Here is a 27,539-nt window from a genome sequence, read left to right as displayed (position 1 = left end):
ATCCCCCCATTAGAGCACTTGGCTATATATAACAGTTGTGGAGAGTTTGGAGCAGTAGTGCAGGTGCTTGGCTTCGCTGTGCATGAAATTACAAATTTGTGAAAAGTTTCAAATTTTGCAAATTGGAAGCATTTGGTATTTATCCCACATAAATTGGTCAAGATGGAAGTTGGCATTTTACAGATCAGTAGAAGGCAGAAAGGAAGGATCGTATAACCTCATGCGGTGCCTGGTAGGCTTCCCTATAATGTCCCGCAGGCATCTCTCCCTCTAGTATAGCCAATCACAAGGGACTATACTGTAGGTCACTAATGAATTATTGGTTATGTCATAGCCATTTATATTGTTGTCACTTTTACATTACTAATACTGTTTTGGGGTGCATTCACATGGAGGAAAATGGTGCTGAATTTGGTGTGGAATTTCAGCACTGAAAAAAATCCTCCTATTGACTTCAGTGGGTTCCTTGCAGAAAAAGGAACTCGTTAAAGTCAATGGGAGGCTTTTTTTCAGCGTTAAAATTCCACACCAAATTCAGCACCATTTTCCTCCGTGTGAATGCACCCTTGGTGATAAAGAGCTTGAGAAGGATTGCACACTGTACGGGGCAAACAGGGCACTTACAATTTGATTCAAACCAAATTGTATGGGATTGACTTATTTCTGCTCCATTTAAATGGGGTGGTGAGGGTGGAGCACAGGACGTTTTTAATAGCTGGAGGGGGTCTTGGCAGTCCAACACTTATGGATCAGAAACTTATCACCAATCTTGTGGATATAGAATACATTTTAATTATGGGTCACTGCACTTAAGGGAATCTACCACTAGATTTATGTCCCTCATCTGATAAATCAGTATAAATCAGTGATAGACATCCTGATTCCAAATGTGTACCATTTACTTGACAATGGCAGTTTTCATAAAATCACAGTTTATTAGGTAGTGCATGAGCTAAAATTGTGACAGTATAGAGTTTTCTTACTTACAAGTCTCGGGATCCCGCTGCCCACCCACATGGTGTTGGCAGCTTCTCCTCTTATAACTAAGCAGCAGTAAGGTTGGTCTTACACAACAGTAAGTTTAGTCCGCAAATGGTGCACAATTGTGGGTTCTCAATTGCAGTCCATTTGCAGACACATTATATTCAGTGCAGCCTCTTACACCACCAGATATTTTATCTGTGGTGTGTCGTGCTGTGACCGGGGTCCGAACTGAATACTGCAGGTCCGCAAAGTCATGGACATCACGACATGGCATGGACTGTCCCATAGAACTCTATGGGCGCGTGCCGATGGAAATAAACATCTGCGGAATGACTTTTTGGAGTGAAATTTAGTGTTGCTGACCACAAAAACCACTACGGCCATGTAAGACCAGCCTTAGAAGTTTAGAGGATCCCGCTGCACAGCACATGTACATCATTGGGAGGACTCCAATCTCATAGTGTTTGGCTCGCATTGCATGTTATAAACTGATTTTATAAAAATGACTGCCTATTGCCACATAAGTAACATACCTCCGGATTCTTACTGACTGTCACTACTTTATGCTGCCTAATGACAGATTCTTTTTATTTAACCACTTAATGACCAGACCTGAAAATACATTAATGAACAGCTAAGTATTTTTTTTTTTTTGCCTCTGTACATATCAGGAGCCACAACTGTTTTATATTGGAGAAACTATTTTGGTGCAGTTTGAGAGTACAAAAATATTACTCAGTAATGGGTGTGGAGAAGGTTGCAGCAATGCTGCAAACCCAACCAGTCAGAGACAGGGACACAACTCTTGCCGAAAAGCAGTTTAAGAAAAACAGCAAAATAAATAAACCTTGATGTCAGGCACAAAAATGTGCAAAATAAAATACAACCTTAACTTCAGGCAAAATAACGTCAAACAAAATCCTGCTCATCCGAGCGCTAACTAAGCAGAAAAATACTAACTGTACGTGTGGCTTACTACCAGCCATATGAATTAACCAAAAAAAAAAACAACAACAACAAAACACCGTACCGTATCACAAGGTACTCAGTGTCAGGAAAGACCCAGCCACTTCTTCTCCTCTCAGGATTTGCCCTGAAGTGCAAGCTCTGCAGGCTTTTATGGGCCAGTAGCGAGACTCAGGACCCCCAACTGGGGCTGAAACCTATTCCAGATCCGCAGTGGCCCACACATAAGTCAGGAATCTGGGACGGATATAGCGGGACTCTAGTGCTTTGCCTTTCTCCTTTTCACATGGGATAGAACATATTACAGTATAATATTAGATAGAATTTTTGGGGGGCAGCTTGTATATTTCAGCATATTTTTATGCTGCTCATGTTCACAGAAAATAACCTGATAAATGAATTCCGTAGACATGTTTTGCACGAGTTCATCATTTTCCTATATTTGCTTAGGACTGTTTATAGTTTTGTGTTGACTTGTGACCATGTGCATGACCGAACACTATATATATATATATATATATATATATGATATATATATATATATATATATATATATATATATATGATATATGATATATATATATATATATATATATATATATATATATATATATATGATATATATATTTGTGTGTAGTAAAGGAAACCAAAGTAAACATACACATGACACGTCATGATTAAGGTGGTTATGGTGGAATGGAGTCCCATTACAAGTTTTACTATGGGTCCCCTGGTAACTTCTTACACCTCTGCTTGTGAATGTTACTTGATCCTCACAATGATTGCTACTGATATTAAAGAAGTTAGGCTACACAAACAGAGTTATCTTCAATCCATAGGATAGAGATTAAGCTTATCAATAGGGGTCTGACCACAGCGCCCCCACTGGTTCTGAGCTATATTACCCCCTCTATGAATGCAGCCAAACCTCCATGTCCCATTCATCCCAGGATCGGTAGGGATCTCAGTGGTCAGACCACCACCAATAAGCAATGTATCCTCTATCCTTTAGATTGTCTTCCATAAATAAGACAATGATGATACCATTGTATGTTATTCATAACATCACTAGGGATGAAAATATAGATATCAATAGGCTGAACTAAGCTCAGGATTTCTTCCTAGACCGATTCAAATATTACTGTCTTCTAAAAGGGACAGAAATATAGATGTAACAATTGTAACTGTACTAAGATACCCTTAGACATGTATACCTAGCCTGATCCAAACTGAACAGTCTTCTGAAAATGGAGAATAACATTGTAAAGTTTATGGAGAGTTGAACTGCAATACCAGACACAGACTGCAAACATCCGTGGCACTGTTTCCTAGGCAGAACTTTACCAAATTGTACATATATATATATATATATATATATATATATATATATATAGTACTTCTACTACTACATATTATGATCAATCGCACTGCAAGTATTACCATACTGGACATCTCCCAAATCTCCTGATCTGTTTTATGTTTCAGTTCTGTAATGTAATGTAGTAAAGTAAAAGGATTCAGTGCAGCATTTCCCGGATTTATTCCATAATGCCGTAATGATCCAGACTGTAGTCCTCCCATATACTAGGATGAGCTTTTGGTGAAATACCTGTTTTCTGAGCAGTTTTTTCAGTGCACCTATCCAATGAAATAGCAAATAATTGTATATTTTATCCTAAGCAGCAGACACCATGCAGAGTGGCTTGTATTACATTCTGGTTCATAACTTATTATATATTTACTAAATATCCGATATATAAAGCCCTGATAGATATCCATAGTGTATATATGGAATGGAATAATAATATAAAGTGAGATGTATCCAATGCAAGTCTCCTATTACATTGTTACTTTGTATCCTTCACAATGTGAGTCATATCTAATGCACATAAAGGCAACTTTTGGGGTCTCAGTACAATTTCTTATTGGCATTAAGAGTGACAACAATGATATTGTATAGGATGAAATGCCCAGAAGCTCAGTAAGCTGGAGGCTTATTTTGGATGCTGCACTACAGCGATATCCAATTGACTTTTCAGAGATTAAAGGACTATGATCAGTTCTGAGACTTATCATTGGTACACTGTGTAGCCGGTCACATCTCTACGGTTTATGCTATATATTATATTCACTTTTCTATTTTCATTTAGAAATACAGACAGTAGAATTGTTTTCATTTCGCGCCATGACCCGTAAAATATTGTCAAATATTCCAGATATGCATTTCAGAGCCAAACAAGCCAACATAAAACATGTTCTAATAGGAGATGTTTCACTTCTGTCCGGTTCTACTTTTACTCTGAAACAATCACTGCGAATGATCTGAATCTCTGGACGTCACATTCAGGGAATTGTCTCAAAGTCATATAACATGATACAATAGACGGAGCCCTTATCACATACAATACTGTCTCATATCTGTTACTTTTATGCCTGTGTAATATGTAGTCGGACACCGCAGTCAGCAAAGAACAGAATCGGTTTTATTTAATTTAAGTCTATTAATGACACGAGATTAAGGTAGAGAATTTGGGGATTGATAAGCATCCATGGCCGTCACTTTATTTCTGTGCTGTGTATTTCCTTTGAGGAAAATGAACTGTGGTCAAAAGCTTATCTCTTAACAGCTGTATTGATTTACAATGGACCATGATAGGAGACAAAGTCATTACTGGCACTGGAGAGCACTGGAATCAAATGGGATCTTGATGGCAGTAACTGTGGCACTTTACACCTGCTGTGTACTTATAGAAGATCACTCGTCTATTTATCTGTATGTGTATATAGGGTCAAATATGGACAGATGGAAGCCGGGGACAGAGGTAAATCACTGCCATGGCTCCATTTATATACATCACAGGCCCTGCTTCATATGGCCAAAGAGGAGACTTCATCACACTAGAGACAGCTATATATACACAGTCAATATACACATAAAGACAACTGGTTACATGTTAACAATCCACATATGACTTTGTATCCTGATATTATATACCCCATGTCCTATCCGAGAGGTCACCTTTAACAAACTGGAAGTATCTGACATCATGGTTACATTCTGCATTCCATATGTAAATTCACATGCATTACCATATATTCTGCAACCTATGTACAGATATTATAGTATGTTACCTAATAGTCATGCCTATCGATGTCCACAGTGATTCACGTCACGTCAAAGTGCACGGATTAAAACTTTCATCCTAGTAACGCCCTGCCAATCAGACGCGGATCGATGACTATGATCCTTGGAATATAGCAGATAAAAGTTTGTGCAGCCCTGGAGACATTGAGTGCAGTCACCACCCATGCCATAGAAATCCGTCATTGCAACAGACAAGGGATATGACAAGTTCTGTGCATGTAATGAGTTTGCACAAATGTCATTATACAAGTTGTGCTCGGTCTGTTTTCAATCACTGCTACATTGTCACATTCTATGGTTAAGTTACATGGTACAAAGAGCTGATCAAACTCTATTATCTCCCCCTGACCTGAATGCTAGATGCTGCAGAGTTAAAGAGTCCTATTGGGATTGGGATTCATATTAATAGGCGGCAATACACGTCCGATAGAGTAGGCATAACGACATGGAATAATTGATCCTATTCATTTTACATCTTCAAAGAAACTTGTTTTACGCCACAGACAATGTTAATAATAATGAGATCTCTTTGCATCAGATGCTGGATTGCAATTCCTATCATTTCTATTATCATTTCCAAAAAATAAAACCTCCAGAATTATTTCTCCAAATGCAAAAAAAACCCCCTGAACTCTTGTAATAGGGGAAATATAACATCGCTTTAATAATGTCATCAGTGAAAAAGAAATCTCCTTACCTGTAAGATGCAGAATCATTACCTGCAGGGAATATAGATAGATATTCCTCTTCTTGCAGAGCAGTCAGAGATATGACGAACAGTAATGTGATTCTCAAAAAAAAAAAGAGGTTCGGAAAGTCCTTTAGCTGAAAGGAAATCAGTTTGTATGCAAGAAGTCTTCTGCTTGTGCTCATGTAGGAATAAATAATAAAACCCAGAGCAAACTGAGCTGCATGCTCCATATGAGAGGGGAAGCCCTCTAGTGGCCCTACATGGGATCTGCACACTAATGCAGGCAGGCTGGCAGGGCAGAGAAGATGCTGTGACCAAGTCCAAATGTCACATGACAGAGATAGGTGACCGTACTATAGCACATTAGTATTAGTGTCTTATGCTCCAGTCTAATGTCAGAGAAGCCAAAGCCCTGCAGAGGAGAAGACAAATATTCAGCAGAATGATATTTAGTGCAGCCTTCTTCTACGGTGCCTCCGTTCTGTAGTCAGTCATCCTAAAGTTGTTTTGTAAGATGAATGACAATTCAATACATTGCATGCTGGGTAGATTCTTTTTTTTATCAGAATTATCAAAACACATTCCTGATGTGACCGTCATCTAAATTTATATAACACACACATATACTATATGCAAATTGGGAATATTCACAAATCTGGCTGCCTTGGCATCTATCAAAAATGTGCAATCTTAGTTTTTACCAGAAATCGCACAATGGTCTAAATTTTCAAAAAGCAAAGTGATCTGGAGTCATAGGAATAGGTCAGTGTTAGGTAAAAACGTACAACCTCTTTGTAGGGCTGATAATGTCTTGTGGAGGGCAATGGTTAGGACACAGTTTCATGTAAATAAGTAAAAGGAAAATGTTTGTTTTAGTACCGTGTTAGCCAGTGGTTATAAAATATAAAAAACAAAAAAAACTTTGCAAGTCTTCAGTAGGTGATACCTTTTTTAATGGCTAACTCATAATGATGACAGAATATGACGTTTCGAAGCCTCCTCTGGCTTCTTCTTCAGATATAACTAAAAAACACTTTCTAGAGGCTGCATATTTTTGGGGGATCTGGCAATTGATTGTTTGTTGTTATAAGTATATAGTAATAAGCCTCTTCCCCCCTCCCTCCTGTAATCCTATCCCTATGTGTCCTGTTGTACATAAATATGCAGCCTCTAGAAAGTGTTTTTTAGTTATATCTGAAGAAGAAGCTCAGAGGAAAGCTTCGAAACGTCATATTCTGTCATCATTATGAGTTAGCCATTAAAAAAGGTATCACCTACTGAAGACTTGCAAAGTTTTTTTTGTTTTTTATATGTAAATAAGTGTTATAATTATCATTAATAAATTATCAAAGCTGCCTTAGGCTAAGGCCACAGGGCACGACCCCGATCAATACAGCGCTGCGGAAAAAAACGCAGCAGCAAAGCATCGCGGTTCTTCCAGCAGCGCGTTAAACTGAAAGTTCGCAGAGTTTTCCTCCGCTGACTTTCTGTTACAATTATATCTATGGTGAAACCGCTGGCATTTCCATAGGTATAATTGACATGCTGCAAATTCCAAAATCGCACTGTTTTTGGAAATCGCGATATGTCCACACTGCGGTTTTTACCGCAAAGTGGGCATGGGATTCACTAGAATCCCATTCACTTTGCCTGTACTGTAAAATGCGGGCAAATCGCAACATTTCTGGCCCATGGGGCACCGGCCTTAGGTATAGAAGTATAAAGGAGAGGAAACATTAAGAGGACCTTTGCAGTCTAGTGAATGGAACAACATTTACAAAACAACCCTTTTATACTCATGGTAAAAGGGGCATATCCAATATTTTGGAAAAGAATGTGCGGATCACAGCTATATATGCATAGTAAATGTATATGTACAAAAATAAACTCGTATACATACTTGAATACATACAAACACATCCTTTATACAACGTATATACACATACACACTGTGACAAATACAATGATATTTACCATATTTTTCGGACTATAAGACGCACCGGACCATAAGACGCACTAAGGTTTTAGAGGAGGAAAATAAGGAAAAAAAAATTAAGCAAAAAAAAAAATTGGTAAAATATTTAATAATCTAATAATATAATATTTCACCAATGTAAATAGAACCGGGGGTTTTCGGACACAGGGATACCAAATGTGTATGTGTTTCAACAGTAATGTTTTTGTTTTATATGTATTCTAGGGATATGGGGGTGATTTGAACATATATATATATATATATATATATATATATATATATATATGTTGTTTTAATTAAAATTGTTTCATGCACTTTGTGCACAGGTTTGGCATCCATGGATGGAAAGAGACACCCTGCAGTGAAGCTATGCAAGAAGAGAAAAAGGGGCGGGCCAGACGAGTGAAGGAGGTGTGGTTTTCTAAGCAAACTTGAAAACACGTCTCTTTCACCCGTCTGGCTCGTCCCTCCTTCACTGCCTCTCAGATCTGGCTCCTGCAATGAAGCCACACAGGCAGGGAAGTAGGGGCGGGCCAGATGGGTGAAGGAGGCGTGGTTTCAAGCTTGCCGAGAAAACCACGCCTCCTCCCGTCTGGCCCGCCCCTCCTTCCCTGTCTGTGTGGCTTCATTGCAGGAGCCAGATCTGAGAGGCAGTGAAGGAGGGGCGGGCCAGACGGGAGAAGGAGGCGTGGTTTTCTCAGCAAGCTTGAAACCACGCCTCCTTCACCTGTCTGTCCCGCCCCTACTTCCCTGCCTCTCATATCTCGCTCCTGCAAACACACGACACAGACAGGGAAGGAGGGGCAGAGCAAGCAGGCACCGTGCTGCTCTCCTTTTCATTCGCACAGACGGGACAGAGACGCTGCACACGCTGCATTCGGACTATAAGACGCACACACATTTTCCTCCCATATTGGGAGGAAAAAAAGTGTGTCTTATAGTCCGAAAAATACGGTACATACATTTATGTACATGTTTGTTGAAACACTGTGTATATATAAGGCCTAGTTCACACTCAAATACACGTGTGCATATTCCGTCACGGCTGGTGCAGTACACGGCATCGCATCGTGGCTATCCGCTTCGGATTAGGCCCAAATGAATGGGTCTAGTCCAGAGGGTGCTGTCACAAGGCGGACACTGCGGCTGATTCAGCTGCGGAATCCACCTGAAGAATGAGCAGCTCGCTTCTTTTTTCCGCTAGTGATCTACATAGACCACCATTGTGAGGGGGCGGATTATGACGTGCATTCCACACCGAAATTCGCTCCCTCTTGCCCCGTGTGAACGGGTCCTTAGAGAGATGGAGGGAGAATGAATTATCAATTCCTGTTCACACATGGCGGATTCTTCAGATTCATGGAAGTGTACAATAGTACAATACATTTTTGAAAACCCCATCTACACAGAAAAAAATTATACATTGTTCTTGTTTTTCCATGTGTGACACATGGAAAACTTTAAAAGTAGATAAAGACACCAAAAAAAAAAAAAAAAAATTAACATTGTGGCACATTTGGGACAATTCCACTCCTGTACAAGGGTAACTCTAGACAATAGGATTAACTTTGTAAAAAGCACCAAATTTTTTAAACTTGTCTGACACTTTGACACTTAGATATAGGTCTTCCATTGGGTGACATTTTTCTTTTGTATAAACTGACAATAAAATAGAATTCTAAGGGTATTTTTTATTCTGACAAGTTCCTTTTCTCCTTTGATCGGTGCCAGGACATTACATCACCATGGTCGTCTTGGCTTAAGGATGTAAGACTCTGCACAGCGTATTACACCACATCCCCAGCCCTGCTGTCTGCCCACCGCCAAAATCAATGTCAACCGTGCATGAGGTCTATAGAAATAAAAATGGATAAATAATCGGAGGAAGCTGCTTTCTTACTTTGCACAAACCCTGGCAGAGACAGCAGTGAGTCAGGAAGCAGAGAACATATTAGTGTGTAAGTTGTGTTGCTGTATGGTTCATGTACCATTAGAGACTTGTTACATAACTTCGGGAATAATTCCACTTATGGCTAAGGCCCCATGTGGCGTCCCACAGCAAAAAAGCGCTACGGGAAAAGATGCGGCGGCTACACATCCCGGTTCTTCCCACAACACTTTGCACAGAATTTTTGCAGACTTTCTGCTTTAATTATATCTATAGGAGAACTGCCGGCGTTTCTGTAGATATAATTGACATGCTGCGATTTCTAATCGAATTGCAACAGTTTTGGCAATCGCCATGTTTCTGCACCACGTATTTTCCCACAATGTGGGGATTCACTAGAATCCAATCCACTTTCCTGTCACTGTGTTTGTGCAGGCCTTAGCCTTAGGCCCCTTGCAGACAACCCTGGCCATGGTTGTCTGACCCATTCTTTTCTATGGGCCCGTATACACGCCCGTGAATTTCACGGTCCTGTGTACGAGCCGAAACTCCGGGCCACAAAATATAGGACAGGAATGGCCCATGCTTCCTTGGCTCCTATTCATGTAATGAAAGGGGTTGTGGAAGCACAGGTGGCATATGGGGGGACATCTACGTGTCCCCCGTGTATGGCCTGTGCTTTTAATACAGCAGCACAGTTGTCTGCAACCGGCCTTAGGCAATAACTGGGGTTGAGTGATCGGGAAAGATTGGATCCTGATCGGCGATCGAGCAAATTTTACGATCAGGATCAGCTGGAAAATGATTGAAAATTGGATTTTAAAAACGATCCTGAAATCTCAAGATCGGCTCTACCCTAGCAATAACACTGTAGTAGGCCTGAGTTCACTTTTAGCACTGCAAGTCCATCTGCATTTACATATAGTAAAAGATTTCATACGAAGTAACCAGAGGTTTCTTTGTACTCAAACCTGATATGGGACATTTCCATTGTCCTGGATTATAGAAAAGAGCATGGGCCATCCACCGCTACTGAACTGAGCATAAGAGCAAAATCCTCCTCTGCCTACTGAGGTGTAACACAGTAAACTTTACTTTCAATTATGTATCAAATGGAGCAGATAAATGGAAAACCTCTTGTTCTCAAAGTATAATGTTACTGGTTTCTTCCTTGAAAGATCTGAAGGAAATTGCCACTTGTGCTAGTCAAGTATGCCGGCTGCTATGCTGGGATATAAGGGATAAAAGAGTAGTTAAAATCTAATATGCACCTGCATTACATAGATAAAGTGTATGAGCGGGGTGGATTTTACTAACCATTCTTTGTATGACAGAGAACATATGACAACGTTTATTTTTAGTACATGGGCATTATTATACATTAGTCCTGTATTTATGGATTGTTAGAGCTTCTCATTTGTAGCTCAAACACGTTATAAAGCTTTGTATAAAACTTACAGGGAACCTGTCAAATGGAAAATGCTGTTCTATACAGTATATTATATAGCAAAAGGAGCTGAGCAGATTGCTATATAGTATAGTGGGGAAATATTCAGTACTAGCCCCTGACCGCGAATTCATCTGCGTGTTGTTGGCATCGATGATCCGCCTATATTCAGCAAATTGCTGCTGTTGATGGTTCACCTGCTCTCAAGCTGTCCTGCTGCTAAACTCGTTCTTTGCACCGTGCTTGTCCGTGGTTGTTCCGGCATCTGAGAAGCTTGCTAGGATGCCATTTAATGGTTTATTGTTGGCATCGATGATCCACCTACTCCGGCATTTCGGCAGCTTTCAAGCTGGCCTGCCACTGAACTTGTTCCTTGCATCGTGCCCGTGATTGTTCCGGCATCTCAGAATCTTGCTGGGACGCCATATGATGAGCGTATTGTTGGCATCAATGATCTGCCTGCTCCAGCGTTTCGGCAGCTCTCAAGCTGGCCTGCCGCTGAACTTGTTCCTCGCACCGTGCCTGTGATAGTTCCGGCATCTCAGCACATCGCTGGGATGACCTATATTGGGTGTGTTGTTGGTCTCTCCATCAGGTATTCTATAACACAATATCTGAAGAACATAGAGATAATGTGGTAAATGAGACAAGGGAAGGGAAGGAGATCACACTAACCCTATGACCCTGTGTGTATAAATATGTGACTCCTCAGGCATTGTGTTACCATTCCTGATGGACAGACCTAAGGCCTGGTTCACATCTGCATTCGGTATTACGTTTGGGGAGTCCACATGGAGATCCCCCAAATGGAATACCGATCGCATTGACAGGCGGTCAGCCATGACAGCACAATGCAAGCAAAAGATCAGCTGTAAATATTGTGTCTTTTCCCAAAAATCAGACGTTTGACTATAGGTACATGCCACTATAGGGTTAAATATAAATGAAGAACCCAAGGTCTATGATTAAGCACTTTCTTCCCCGATAATACTCAGCATTACTTACTGATAGAAATAGTGCTTGGGAAACTGTTGATGCTTGCCATATTAAAACACATCCTGATAAAAATTCATTGCATACAAGCTGTTTACTCCATGCCTAATAAGCTGCAGTAAGTGGATTACAGGAATTAATTTCTCTGACCTTTACTGTGTACACTACATAGACATATTGGCCAGACAGCCTTAGTGATGTTTATTGCTTGGTGGTTGTTTGCATACATGTATGTCTGTGGCCTTGTATGAAAGGCTGGGATGGCGGGGGTCTGGGGGGCGACTGGCCTCAGTTTGTACAAATTGACATTACCTATGTTGAGATAGAATTGAAAATTGTTGTGCAGCCTATAGAAATGTATACTTGTTTGTTTTTAGTTTGTGTTTTTAACATAAGAGGGATCTGTCTCCAAAATATGCTATAAAAGGGTCAAATGATTTTAGCAACACAGTTTCAGGGTAAGTTCACACAGCAATTTTTGGATCGGATCCTGAGGCGGAGGTTGCCCTAGGTTCCAGTCCAAAAACTGGGTAGCCGCGACTTAAAGCTGGTGCACTGCACCGTCATCCAGCCGCGCACTCTGCTCCGGATTACGCCCAATGAATAGGCCTAGTCCGTTGGTGGGGAGTGTCTTCAGGCCGAATCGCGAGGCGACTCGGCCTGAAGAATGAGCACCTCGCGGATGAAATGGCTTCCGAAAAAACTCCTGAGCGGCTCACTTTGATTTCAATGGGAGTCGTCTTTTTGGTCAGGATTTTAAGGCGGATACGGCCTCAAAATCCTGACCAAAAAACTCTGTGTGAACTTAGCCTCAGGGTGCTAGTATTTTTCCGTGGCAGCCAGATGCCTCTGGTTCTGCTATCTATAGAAGCGTCCGACATTCATAGTACACTGCAATACATACGTTACAATACATAAGCAATTGGTTGTTCAAGTGGGAACAAAAAAAATGTTTAAAAAAGTAAAAGTAAAAATGTTTAAAAAATGTAAAAATGTGTAAAAAAATAATTATTAACTATACTGTAAACTTAGGCCTGGTTCACATCTGCGTACGGGTTTCCGAAACCTAATCCACATAAAAAACCTAATCCACAGACTCCATAGACTATAATGTGGTTTCCACACAAAAAAGGTGCTGCTTCCAGAATTTTCTCTCCACATTTATCATGCAGAAAGGGGAACGGAGTGGCCTGAACGCAGATGGGAACTGGGCCTCCCAAACCAAGAAGTGATCATGTTATTTAACCTGGTACTTTAAACAAACCGTCCCCTCAGGAGCTGAGCAGGTACCATATCAGGCCTCGATCACATCTTATTATGGTATTCCGTCCAGGGTAGTCCGCATGAGGACCCCCCGAACAGAATACCGAACGCAACTGCCAGTGAAAGCACACAGACCCCATCGACTATAGTGAGGTCCGTATGGGTTCCGTGTGCTTGCCGCCAGATCTCCGTAGGTTCACCATCTACTTTCCTGTCCGTATCCGTCGTGCAGGCAGCACGTGGCATGCACACGGACCCCATTATAGTCTATGTGGTCCGTGTGCTTTTACTGCACACTGCTTGCAGTTGCGTTCGATATTCCGTTCGGGGGGTCCCCATGCGGACTCCTCAAACGGGATACCAAACGCAGATGTGAACGAAGGATCAGCTTTACACAGTGGACACCCTGCAGTAACGTCCACTATCATAGTCCGTACAGCATTGATTCCGGGGTAGAACATCTCTGACATGCGTCGCTGTACAGAACACCATTTGGTAATACAACTACTAGATACCTGCTTGAGCAAGAGTAATGGAGAATGTAGATTTACCTTTTATAAACCAAAAATCACAAGATAAATATACTACGTTTTCAGAGGAAATTGAAATGGCAGAACAAATAAATCATCTTTTATGTTCTTGTTATTCATTTTATTTCATAATACTTCCAATACGCCAGCGCTCATTGTATTGTCATCTCAAAGCCTCTATAGACATGTTTTCGTGAAGAATAATTTTGTACCTGTGCCTTCTCCTGCTTCACGCTATATTCTAAAATTGTCAAGAGCCGCACACTCAATTTGCCTGTAATCCTTAATGTAATCTCATAATCCTTTTCTACCCTTCAAAATTTACTAATATTTTTTTGTCTTTGTCAAAATTATTCATGTTATTGCTTTGACAATAACAATTCTTTAGAGAACAGAAGTGCTGATAAGTTCTTGAGAGTCTTCCGAATTATTTCTTTCATTAATCACAAAACCCTGTGGTGCTTAGTCCATCTTTACCGGCTGCCAAAATGAAATCTATGGGAACAATTTGTGCCTGGAAGTATTAATATTTTAGACTGTCTCTTCTAATCCAGTCATTACAAAATAATCTCTATCTGTATTAAGAATTGATCGCTGAATCGTAAACAAAAGGATCACTGTGGAGGCGGGACTTAGCGCTCCGGAGCCCCAAATCTATAACAGGGTCCCCCACCTAATTTGAGCCACTTATAATACTAGTATATTCTTATGTAGCACAAAGGACTTGAGCCCAGGTGCTGAACCCCTAGATCACAGGACACATGCCAAGAACAACCTTCCAATCCTATTCAAGAAGTACAAGAAAAAACAATTACTTAGCTAGAATCCCATCCACTTTGTCTGTACTGTAAAATACCGCGATTTATCCCGCAGCGTTTCTGCCTCGGGCAAATTGCAGCGTTTCCGGACTGTGCGGCCCCGGCTTTATAGTTGAGAGTTTAAGATATGAAAGGAAATCGGTCATCTGGTCTAGCATGTGCTACCCTATCTTAAGGGTCCTTTCACATGGCGTAAGCGCTCGGCTCATGCCGAGCCGTACACACGAGCGCTTCTAAACACTTCCCATTCACTTCAATTGGAGCACGCGTAAAGCCGGCTTTAATTCATTCCTGAATTTGTCTCAAAAAACGCAGCAAAATCTGTGACAAAAAAAGCTGCACTCCTACAACTTGGGGCCTCAGCCTTAATAGAATTCTTCTGCAAACAATCCATTAAGTGACACACTGCTATTGATGGTACCGCACTTTCGGGAGATGCTCCAGATCCACCATGCTCCTTTTCTCCTATAATTACATTTTGCTTGACGAAGGTCATTATTGGACCGAAATATTAAATAGTAATCTTGATCGATCTCCTTCATACTTACATCTTATGGAGCGTTACATGATATTATGCCTTATACAAGACTCGTGAATTATTTTTTTTTTTAAATAGTGGCATTATTTTTTCTTTTCTTTTTTTTATTTTTTCATATTAGACCTATGGAAGGTATTTTAATATTAACTTTTCTTTATTTTCAGCTGCTTTCCACTGTAATTGTTGCAGATATATTAGTCCCTGTTGCAGGAAGTATGCAACCTCCTGAGCTACATATCACAGCTGATCTGGCGCCTCTAGCACCCAGTAGATTATACAGTTCCCAGACCTCAGCCTGACCACCAGGCAAGAAGGGGAGCTACATCATGGCGGCACAACACAACAACAATTTGGAAAGAAAGGGACAGTATTAAACCATCCCTGCCTTCTCTATGGGAGGTCTGACTGTTGTATTAGACAGCACCCCACTTCTGCAGCTGCACAGTCCCTGCTGATGTGCCAGTGCTCCCTACTGTTTATTTTCCCAGATTGATACCACGCTATATAGTCACAGCTGTTGCCAGTCATGTGACCACTGAAGCCAATGTAGCAGTCTTATATCGGTGCATGTTATCACCCCAGGAATTTAAGTAAAGACCGCCTGTTGTCTGCTTGGAGCTCTGCTATTAGGGTTAGAGTGGTACAGGTTACATTTTTCCACTGGAGATACAACACTTTGCAGGTGTCGGTTGGCTTCTCTACAGAGTTTAGCCATGAGTTCCCATTTAGCCAATGTTCCATGTCATCTCTCTTAGACTTAGGGTCCATTCATACAGAGTAACGTGCCGCGTGTTCTGGCATGTATACGGCGTGTGAGATTTTGAGCGCTGTAAAAGCTCCCATTGATTTCAATGGGAGCCTGGATCGTATACGCCACGTTATTATGCGGCCGTGATTTTGTGTCCGCAAAATAACGCGGCGTATACGATCCTAACTCCCATTGAAATAAATGGGAGCTTATACGGTGCGCAAACTCTCACACACCATATACGTGCCATATCATGCGGCACGTTACATCGTGTGAAGGCTCCCTATGGCTGAGTTCACACAGGGTATTGTGGACAGGATTTTGAGGCCGTATTCTCCTCAAAATCCTGACCAAAAAGACGGCTCCCATTGAAATCAATGGGAGCCGGTCAGGTCTTTTTTCCGGGAGCCGTTTGTTCCTGCTCCTGGAAAAAAAACGGATATGCCTCACGAATCTGCCTTAAGGCACTCCCTCCTCCCGACTAGGCCCATTCATTGGGCCTAATCCGGAGTGGAGTGCAAAACTGAATGCCGGTGCAGTACAGCTATCTGTTTTTTGGTCCGGAACCTGAGTCTGCCTGAGTTTCCAGACCAAAAGACCCCATGTGCACTCAGCCTCAAGACCCCTGTAGTGGGCTGCAGCGAATAAAAAATGCTGCAGAAGACTGTGGTGGATACACATTGCGTTGTTTTCTGCACAGAAAGTCCACAGAATTTTCCTCTGCGGACTTTCTGCCCCTATTATATTTATATGGAAAACTCTATTGTTTCTGTAGGTTTAATTGACATGAAGTGATTTACAAAACCGCAAGGATTTATTTGACAGCACTGAAACCTGCTCCCTTGGGTAATAGAGTACCGTCAAAGGTCGATCCGCTTTTCATGTCTGTCAAAAGTTCTATATGAAAGGACCCTCAGAAATGTCTTTGAACTGGTTTACAGATTGTACATTGCAGAAAGTTTTTATTTTCTCCTGTTTTTATAAATCTTTATAAATGTCTTTTTAGTGTATACAAGGTTTAGTATGTTATGAGTGTAAGTGTGATATTTTTACTAGTGATTGTAATAAATATGTCCTAAATTACAGTATTTATTTGTAATATTTTCAGAGCCATTTTGTGGCCTGTATGACGGCGATTCTTCAACAGATGGATGACCAGCATTACACTCACTACATTGGAACTTTTCAGTCGAGTTCGGACTTGGTGGTAAGTTCTGCAGGACTTGATTTCTTTATTGCTGTGCTGAAATCCCACTTGGCAAATAAAGGGCAATTGATTTTATCTGCAGCAGCACCAAATGCAGTTTCCAAAGAAAGAACAGTGAAAAAGCCCTTTGTCTATCGAGAGAGAAAACTTATCATTTCCCATTAGTGCTAGTCCTCATATATAAGGCCATACTACAGGTTCATGTTCCCTTCATCCATAATACAGTGCCCACAGAAGTATGTGAACCCACGCTGTATCTCCAGGCTCTTGCATTGTCACAATCTGATGCTTTTCCCTGCAAAGATTTATATTTAAGGCTAAGGTCCCACATAGCGCCCCTCAGCAAAAAGCGCTATTAGGAAAAAACGCGGCAGACAGAAAGTACGCAGAGATTTCCTCTATGGACTTTCTGCTTCCATTATATCTGTAGGGAAATCGCCAGCAATTTTGGAGATCGCAGGGTGCCCGTATTTTTCCACAGTGTGGGAATTCGCTAGAATCCCTCCCATCCATTATGCAGGGATTGCAAAATGTTGCATTTTTTCTGCAGCGTTTACGCCACATGGGGACCCTGACCTAAAGGTTTTTTTTTTGACTTTATAATTAAAGGGATCCTATCATTCAGATGATATTTTTCTAAGTACCACGTAGGAATAGCCTTAAGAAAGGCTATTCGTTGCTACCTTTCGTTGTCTTCTCCGTGCTGCCGTTCGCCTACAATCCCGGTTCTTGTCGGTATGTAAATTAGCTCTCTCACAGCACTGGGGTAGGGCCGCAACACTCAGACAGCACTGGGGACGTCCCCAATGCTGCGAGAGAACTCTCTCCAGCGCCGCCTCCTCTTCTTCAGCAGCGTCATCTTCAGCCTCTTCTTCAGGTGACGGCTTGTAACTTCTAAGGCCTCCGGCCTTGGGCAGAGCAGACTACGCATTCCCATAGGCCACAAGAAAATGGCTTCTTGCATAGTATTGTAAGCGGCCATTTTCTCGGGGCCTGTGGGCATGCGCAGTCTGCTCTGCCCGAGGCCTAGAAGTAAGAATACACCGCCAGAAGAAGAGAATGAAGAGGCCGTTCCTGATGAAGATTGAGGCGGTGCTGGAGAGAGTTCTCTCGCAGCATTGGAGACACCCCCAGTGCTGTCTGAGCGCTGGAGCCTGCCCTCAGTGTTCAGAGCTAATTTGCATACCGAGAGAAACTGGGATTGTAGGCGAACGGCGGTGCGGAGAAGATGATGAAAGATGGGAGACTAATAGCCTTTCATAAGGCTATTCCGACATGGTACTTAGGAAAAAATGTCGTCTGAATGATAGGATCGCTTTCATTACCTATACTCAGGATAGGTCAATTGAAAAGCAACAGGGAAGCGACCCCGCCGAGCACTACTTCATGTTCATCAATCACATTGCCTGACTGCAGCTCAGACCCATTCAAGTGACAATACAAATGTATGACGCTGCAGAGCTCATCTGAATGCTGAGCCTCTTATAACAGCTGATTGGTTCAGGATGTAAGTGTCAGCGCCCTGCCAATCTTTAAATGTTGAACTACCTTAAGGATAGGTCATCGATTGCTTAGCCTGGAAAACAATTTTAAGAAGAGCCAATTTTTAGCTGCCATGTTAATCTGCCCATGTAAATACAGTATTGGACCCTTTAACACTTTGTCACACGTAGTTTTACATAGGTTGCGCAATGCTTCTAGGAGAAAATACAGTTTCTGCATAATTTCTCCTGCAAAGTGGATGGGATTCTGGAAGATACAAATACTGCCAGAAAATCAAAAGTTGTTAGAAAATGTAGTTAGCTGGCGCATTGTTACAAGAAGTTCTCCATAACATCATTTTGACCTCTTACGTCTTTCTGCATCTGTTCTAGGACTTTTTGATGGAGACTTTTATAATGTTTAAAGATCTTATTGGAAAGAATGTTTATCCTTCAGACTGGATGACTATGAGCATGGTGCAGAACAGGTAAAGAAGTCCTTAGCTTTATGAATATATCATTGGGTTTATTGTTCACTCTTATATAAAACTTACAGAAGTTCATTCTAAGTGTCAGTGCCACTGAAGGGATTCTGTCACCATAACCCAGCAGGTCAACCCAGCCCTGCAGATAGATAGGTTAGGGTCTTTTCCTTAGGCCTAAGGCTATGGGCCGATGTAATGACGTAATGAGCCACAGCCAAGAAATGCTAAGGGAAAATCTGCATTGCAATTTTCCACCACACTTTTAACAGAGAGTCCACAGAGCTTTCCTCTGTGGACTTTTTGCTTCAAATATACCTATACGGAAACTTCAGTGTTTTAGTAGGTATAATTGAGTATAATTGACATGATGGGATTTACCAAAACACAATGATTTTAGAAAGCTCAGCACATCGGCTGCGGATATTTTTCTGCAATATGTAGATGGGATTAGCCAGAATCCCATCCACTATACAGTTACTGTAAAACGCCACGGTTTCTGCAAATTTACGGCATATGTGCTAAATGGGGCCCTAGCCCTGTAAAGTCCATAGCTTTGTACTGTCAGAGGGGGCGTTCCTTACCACCCAGCGATGAGGCAGAGCGGTGAAGAATGCCCCTCCCCCTTCTGACAGTACTTGCCTATAGACTAGTACTGGGGGGGGCGTTACACACCGCTCAGTATCATCGCTGGGCAGTAAGGAACGCCCCCTCTCACAGTGCAGGGCTATAGACTCCACTTTCAGAAGGTGCATTCCCAACTAGACTGTCAGGAAAGCCCTTCTGACACTGAAGAATGATCATTAACGCCACCGATAGCTCTTCCCCTAGGGCACGTATTGGGAAAGCCAATACTAAGCTGCATTCATCGCACTGTTGACTTTCTAGCGGTATATAAAACCGCATGTGCCCAAGGACTTGAAAGGTCCTCTTTAATTGGGCTGACTACTTATTACATTTGAATGACAGTGATCCAAAAAGCTCTGAGACACAATAGCATCCATGAGTTTCATTGAAATACAAAAATAAATAAAAAAAAAAAATTGCATAATAATTTGGAACATGGTGTTAGATTTGGAAAAAAAATATATATATATATATAAATAATAAAAAATTTTAAAAAAGGAAATTTTGTCTTTCTGGAATAGTACTGATTAGAGATGAGCGAACACTGTTAGGATCAGCTGATCCGAACAGCACGCTCCCATAGAAATGAATGGAAGCACCTGTGACGCTAACTTTGCCAGCGGCCGGCGTCACAGGTGCTTCCATTCATTTCTATGGGAGCGTGCTGTTCGGATCGGCTGATCCGAACAGTGTTCGCTCATCTCTAGTACTGATCCATGACGCAAAGAATACAGGCGACATGTCAAATGAAGCCCATAACAAAGTCGCAGAAACACAATTTTCTCCAATTCCACCTCATTCTGGACGCTTTTCCAGTTTTTCCAGTTTCCTAGTACATCATACCGAATATTACATGGTACCACTATGAACTACAATCTCTTCTATAAAACTTGAGCGCTCCTATGGCTCTGTGAGCGGAAAAATAAAAAAGTTATGGTGGAGTCAAAATAGAAAAATGTCTGCGGCGGTGGCAAGGGGTTAACTAAATGAATGCCGCCACTTCTTTCCGGGAACAGGTTTTATTACCTAAACTTTTCACCAATTTAACAACTCCTATTCCCTGAACATTTTATTTTCTAATCTCTGTCCATAAGCTTTAGGACAATGCGATTTCCACTTTTTCTCAATTCAGCTTTACCTCGATTTCAATTTTTCCATGACAATGTGTACGGATATGAAATTCCTAGATCAGCAGTTAATATACTGTTTGTTGTTTGCCTGAAATAAAATAAAGCCGTATGGAGTGCATACTCTTACCTCCGTCATATGCAGCGGGTAACCCGGCAAACATTGTCGCGGTGAGATAGTTAATTGCTCGACTACTGAATGGATTACCGTCATTACATTGCCTCGTAGATTGGATTGTTTCCCATACCTGGGTGCCCATTGTAGTGAAGCAGATGAAAGGTGAAAACAAACTCCCTGGTGTGTAAAGTATTGCGTCTATGAGGAATGCATTGTACGGTTTGTCACTGTTTGTCCTGTCAAAGTCTCTCCTTTAGTTAAATATCTTGTGACACTAGAAGTAAATGAAGTGCTCCTTGCCGGTGCGTACAACGCGTTCTCAGCTCAGGTGAAGCTCATTTCAACCGTTTTGTCTTATTTATAAGAAACTCGCGTTACAGTGTCAGCTGAAAGGTAACTAACGATATAAAATCCAACAGTGCAGTAAAGTGAGATGAAATTATGATAATACCGCCACCATCAATTAACAATATACCAAATGCTATTGATTTATAGAGCGGGGAAATATTCTTGTGTGACTAATAAAGCTCCCATGCATTGATTGCAAGGACATAGAGTTTCTTCTGTCACCGAACAATACCGATTGCTTAATCTAATCCTCGGCTTGAGGCTGGGTGCGCACATTACGCCCACGCAATAGCAGTCACATGAAGATGCAGAGAGAGTTTGGAAATTGACTGCAGCTAAATGCAGTCGTACTGGCCCACAGGATAAAGTTATTATGGTCGTGTATTTTCATTACATGTTATGTATGGGTTATTCTGTGCACTTTTACTGGTTTATAATATTACGTCTAATATTGGGCCTTTAGAAGTGTCATTCACCAGTCATTCAGTACTATATTATCTCCCAGTACTTTATAGATGGTGGGGAGAGATTTGGTGATGTATAGCATCCCTCTTCATTCACAGAAGTTTACTTCAATTGAGCAGCAGTAAGAACTGAGTTCCGTCAAGTTGATGGTTGATACAGTCTGCCTGGCTACACTGGTCTATGAAAGCCCATAGATAAATAACGGAGAGAAAAACCCCTTTTTATGGGGAGACCATTGTCAATGCGAAGTGTTAAAGACCATCCCACTGTGCCCTGACTACAATTTTGGGGATGCATAGGCAAGAGGGCCTTTGAGTTTTGCCAATTGCTGAAATATTTGAAGACCCAATTCTGGATTTTGTCTCCTGTTGCTTCAATAATGCACAGGGCAGTTACATACTGTAGTTACATAGTAGAGGTGAGGTTCGATGAAGGCACAAGTCCATCAAGTCCAACCTATAACCCTACAGTCCCCTACAGTGTTGATCCAGAGAAAGGCAAAAAACCCATGAGGATTATGCCAATTGCCCCATTTCAGGGGAAAAAATCTGTCCCAACTCCAATCTGGAAATCAGTACAAAACCCTGGATCAACATGTCCTAAACAATATCTAGAACCCATAACCCATTATTTTTTTCTGTTCGAGAAAGGCATCCAGGCCCTCTTTGAACTTCACAATCAATCCACCATCACTATTTTCCGGGGCAGAGACTTCCATAGCCTCGCTGTTCTTACTCTGAAGAATCCTATGTTGCTGGTGAAACTTTCTCTCCACCATCCAAACACATGTGGCACCCTGTGTGATATGATTTTCTGTTTAGAAGAAATCAATCATGTTTTTCTAATCCCTGTAAAAAGTTCCACTAAAAGTTTTCACCTCACCATATTAAAGGACTTTTTGCTACAGTTAGAAATGTTTAATATTAGTAACTAGTGATTCCCTTTACGGGTTGTTCACTATAGTACTGAAGAACTCTCATAGTGCAGACCTGTAATACAAGATTAGTGGAATTACTGACTGTGACTATTATTATCATTATGCTGTCAATTCCTAAATTTAATTTTGTCCCGTTCCGAGGCGCCATTTATATAGTAGTTGACACACAATTATGATAAGTGTCCTAGACAGCTGTCCCTTCTGAACATTGGTGAATACTCGTACGGCCATCAAGAGAGAGATTTTGGAATACATTAATAGATTAGACTGCAGGGAACCAATGCAGCATGCATGTAAAGTGGATGTGGATCTGTCCTAGGGATGATTAATTAACATGTATAGAATCTGATGACAGACAATTCAATCTGCTACATCAAACGAGAGCGACATAATGGGAATAGACCGCTTCTCTTCATGTCTGTGTGGTCATACCTCCCATAAGAACAGCGCCCTTTCCTGTTACATTTGTTGTCTGACATTTCTGTGTCGATTCTTCTTTTTATGGCTTGCTGCTCCTTCTTATATGTATTATATTGTATGTCACATCCCTATTCTTGTAATTGTAGATTGTAGATGTAGCCGCTCTGGGTTTTCAACTTGAGATCAAAAATTATCTTTTTTTTGTCATTGACATATCTTCTGCTATCACTAACACAAATGATAAACTAGTGTAACATAATATGCTATTACCTATAGTAATATATTTGCTTTTACAAACAATAAACTAAGAGTAAGTTCACATGGAGTTTTTTGGTAAGGATTTTGAGGCTGTATCCACCTCAAAATCCTGACCAAAAGACAGCTCCCAATGAAATCAATGGGAGTCGCTCAGGAGTTTTTTCCGGGAACCGTTTCTTCCGGCTTCCGGAAAAAAGAAGCGAGGTTCTCATTCTTCAGGCCGAGTCGTCTCGCGATTTGGCCTAAAGACACTCCCCTCCTCTGGACTAGGACCATTCATTGGCCTCCGCCTCAGGTTCCGGTCCAAAAAACCCGGTTTGGATTTACCCTTAAGTGTGCCATATACATTAGATCAATGATACATGTCTGATCTTATAGTTGAATGGTAGTCTCCTGAGAGTTCTCCTATTGCAGATGTCATAGGAAAAACTTGAGCACATGGATTTCAATATGTCCAATCAGGTTCATGTGGACCCTTGGGTGACAGTCTCATTGGGCTCCTTTGTGGCATTACTCACGAAGAAAAGGTGTGTTCCTGTAAAACTCTCTGTACAAGACATCATCCACTCCTCTGTACTCTGGGTGCAGCTCTATAGAGTAGAGCTGAGTTGGTCATGTGACGGAGAGTTGCAACAGCAGTAGAACAAAAGTTCTTTTCCCCTAAATAAGGGATAGTTCACATGGGGTATATTGGGCCGGATTTTGATGCGGAATCAGAATCCAGCTCAAAAAAACACCTCCCATTGAAATCAATGGGAGACGGTCATTTCCTTTTTCCGTGAGAGACATGCCCTTTCTTCAGGTGGATACTGTGGCTGATTCAGCCATGGATATGCACCTCGCGACACCTTCCTCCCGACTAGGCCCATTCATTTGGGCCTAATCCAGAGCGGAATGCCGCGACTGGATGCCGATGCACTACACCAGCATCCAGCCGTGGCTAGCCGTTTTTTGGTCATGTGTGAACTAGCCCTAATATCTTAAAGAATTAAAGCAAAGGTTATAGCTCACTCTTTAGCTGAGACATATGTATATCTTATATGTACATTATATTCAGTCTATTGCTTCTCCTGTTTACCATAATATTGTCATGGGTTGTCTGCTCAAAAAAACACAAGGGTGCACATTGGTGAATGTTTGGGTATGGTTTAGTGTGCCATACAAAGGGTTCTAATCTCTGTATTTGTTCCTTTGTGGGTCATGCTGCTTTTTAGTTTCTTTTATGCAGGTAGGACAATATACTTAGACCTAGTTTCATCCTGTGCCGGTCTAACTGAGAATATTTTTCTTCTAATACCACATTGCCACTGTTTGCTTTTCCTATACATTCACTTCTATTTTATTTACTGCCTACCAGAATTGTATAGTGTGTAAATTCTGTTTCCAGAATCTGCATTGCATTTTTTTTTAAATATATTGACATATATATTTTAATGGCTCTCGGAGGGACTATGTGCTAAAATAGAAGTACTATATGAACAAGTTATCTTCCCTTTAGGATGCCTCATTTGTATTCAGATGCAGCTGAAAGTAAACTGAAAACACAATGGTTTATATGCATCTTAAATAAACCCCAGTGCAGCGCTGTTTTATTCCATACACATAAAAGGCATTTGTTCAGTATGCTACATGTCTGGAATGGAATTGTCATAGTCGCTATTCATTGTAAAGCGATTGTGGGCCAGCGCTTGTTCCAAATAGATATCTTGTTGTCCGTGAGGGTTAGCGCTGTGAATCAGGAATGATGTGCGATACATAGTAAGACCCGGGAGGATACGGCGAGCAGCAGAATGTTAAATAATCCTGAACATTTCTTGTAGTGTAGAAACAATGAACCATAATAGAATTCTGTACGACTTGAAAGATTGCAAATGTTTTACAAGACAAATGCAAAGTTTAGCGGTGAAATTACAAAGCTTGTATTTCACATCTGAGCACAGAGCGACACTTTTACTTTTAACCTGTATAAATTATTTCCCTGAGACTGTTTCACATCTGCATTTGGATTTAGACTATACCTTACCCTGTTTGGACCGATTATTCCTGCACCTGCATCTATAGGTAAGGGGGTGGAAGATCACCCACCCACTTTAAAATGGATACTAGCTCTCTAAGTGCCCCGGGGTGAACATGACAACCTGCCTGTGTCACTTAGTTCTCCTTTACGTCCATACAGTTATTTGTCTTCATACATTTGAACCTGTTAGGACCCAGTCTTCACTATCTCGGCCTGTCAGGTTTGGGTTTGAAGTGTCAGAACGGCATTCTGCACGTGAACTGTCCGATGCGCAGAAGGGGAGTGTTCACACTGGCATGCGGTATCAGCGGTTGCACTCTGGCATGGATCGTGCTATGAGCTGCACTGCTGACCATTGCTGGTGGGTCTTGGCCTCGGAAGGGGTTAAGTTTCTCTGCTGTGCTAGGACTCTATTCAGGTGGTTCTGATATCCAATTGGCCTTCTTTATACTCCTGCTTTTGGCTATTTATACTCCGCCTTGCATGCTGTCAGTTGCCGGTCTTAATCTTCAGTTCCTGTGTCCCAGACATGGTCTTTCTGTCTGAAGCCTGCTATTCCATCTGCATCTTAGTCCTGGCCCATTCAGCTTCCATAGCTGCCTGTTCACATTATCTGGATCTTTTGTTAAGTATTGAGCTCCTTATGCAAACATAGTTGTTCCGGGTGCAGTGAGCCCTAGCTTATTTTCTGTTTAGATTTTTGTGGGGTTTTTGGTGTGTGATACTAAGTTCTGTTTATCCTCTCCCTTTTCATAGTGTCAGTAGTTCTGTGTTTCACATTTATTTTCTGTCCTATACTTATGTTCCTCATATTCACCGTTAGTCCAGTCTGGACACCTGTGGGGGCTTTTTCTGTATCTTCCCTCTCCTCATAATGTGAAACTAGTCAGGTTTCAGTTTCACTAATAGGTGAGTTATTTCTCCGGCTGTGTCTGTGGCCACTCAGGCAAGTTAGTCGGGCCCACGGCTACTTCTAGTGTGCAAGACAGGGTATAGGAGTATCACGCACTAGTTATTCCAAACTGCTCATTACTCTTGGGTTTTTTTGGGGGTTTTCTGACCGAGAAGTTATCAGTCATGGGCCAGTCCATGGTCCGAGATCCCCAGACCATAACAAAACCTACCCAAATACTAGATAACATACGCTGCTAGAGGTTCCCCAAACTGGATCGGAGCACTTCTCCGTGGTAGATAGATGCCACATGAACCCCGTCATAGAGGTAGCTCTAAGGCTAGGGCTACACAGCAACATGTTAAGTGACAGTCACACAGAAGTTGCACAACAATCATTTCAATCTCTCTCTTTGGTGTTGCATTGCAATATATGACATGAGAAGCACAAAACATCCAAACCTGGTTCTGATCACAGGTCACAAGTCATATGCAATTTATTTATTTCCATAGACTTCAACAGAAGCTGCATTCATGTTGAAGATGTATGTGACATGTCGACAACTTGACTGTGTTTCTACCACCAAATCACAGCTCGAAAAAGTTATACATAGTTGATGAGGTTGGATAAAGACATTAGTCCATCAAGTCCAACCTATAACACTACAATCCCTACAGTCGATCCAGGGGAAGGCAAAAAATCCCATGAGGCTCATGCCAATTGCCCTGTCTCATACAAGAGTAATATAAAAAATTGAGTGTCTTCAGTAGTTGATACCTTCTAGGCCTAATGGATAATGGATATTCCATATCCATTGTCTAATACAGTACAAAGACATTTTTCCTTATACAAGAGTAAGTCATCAAGAAGTCGCGCTATTTTAGTTGCTCGGCTTCTGTGCGACTTTATGTTGCGTGACGTGTCACTTTGTAGCCCTAGCCTTACGCTTAGATATACATCATGGCTGATGATGGATGAGATCATATCAGTGACTCCTTTTTTTTTTTGTATTCTTTTCCTATTCATAGAGTATGTCTTCTGGTAAAGGACCTATTGGCTGCTGACATTGTAGGAAGGACAGCCATTGCATTTCATTATCTAATGTCATCTATTATTAGGCTGATTATACATGAGCCTTAATAGATACTGTCAAGTGACAGTCAGTCTTGCGACT

The 27,539-nt window shown here is 41.4% G+C and overlaps 1 protein-coding gene across 1 annotated transcript in view; it reads left to right on the top strand.

The window, feature by feature from the left end:
* The window catches only part of DOCK2 (dedicator of cytokinesis 2), a 522,773-nt gene that overhangs the window by 352,352 nt on the left and 142,882 nt on the right, over positions 1-27,539 (top strand). The window contains exons 28-29 of the mRNA XM_075274736.1: positions 17,095-17,193; positions 19,068-19,162. Coding sequence (XP_075130837.1) covers positions 17,095-17,193; positions 19,068-19,162 — 194 coding nt within the window. The remainder of the gene's footprint in view (positions 1-17,094; positions 17,194-19,067; positions 19,163-27,539) is intronic.

This window comes from Leptodactylus fuscus, chromosome 5 (assembly GCF_031893055.1).
Source record: "Leptodactylus fuscus isolate aLepFus1 chromosome 5, aLepFus1.hap2, whole genome shotgun sequence".
In the NCBI taxonomy this organism is placed as follows: Eukaryota; Metazoa; Chordata; class Amphibia; order Anura; family Leptodactylidae; genus Leptodactylus; species Leptodactylus fuscus.
The sequence above is the reverse complement of the archived record's forward strand: the minus strand, read 5'-3'. Positions and strand labels throughout refer to the sequence as shown.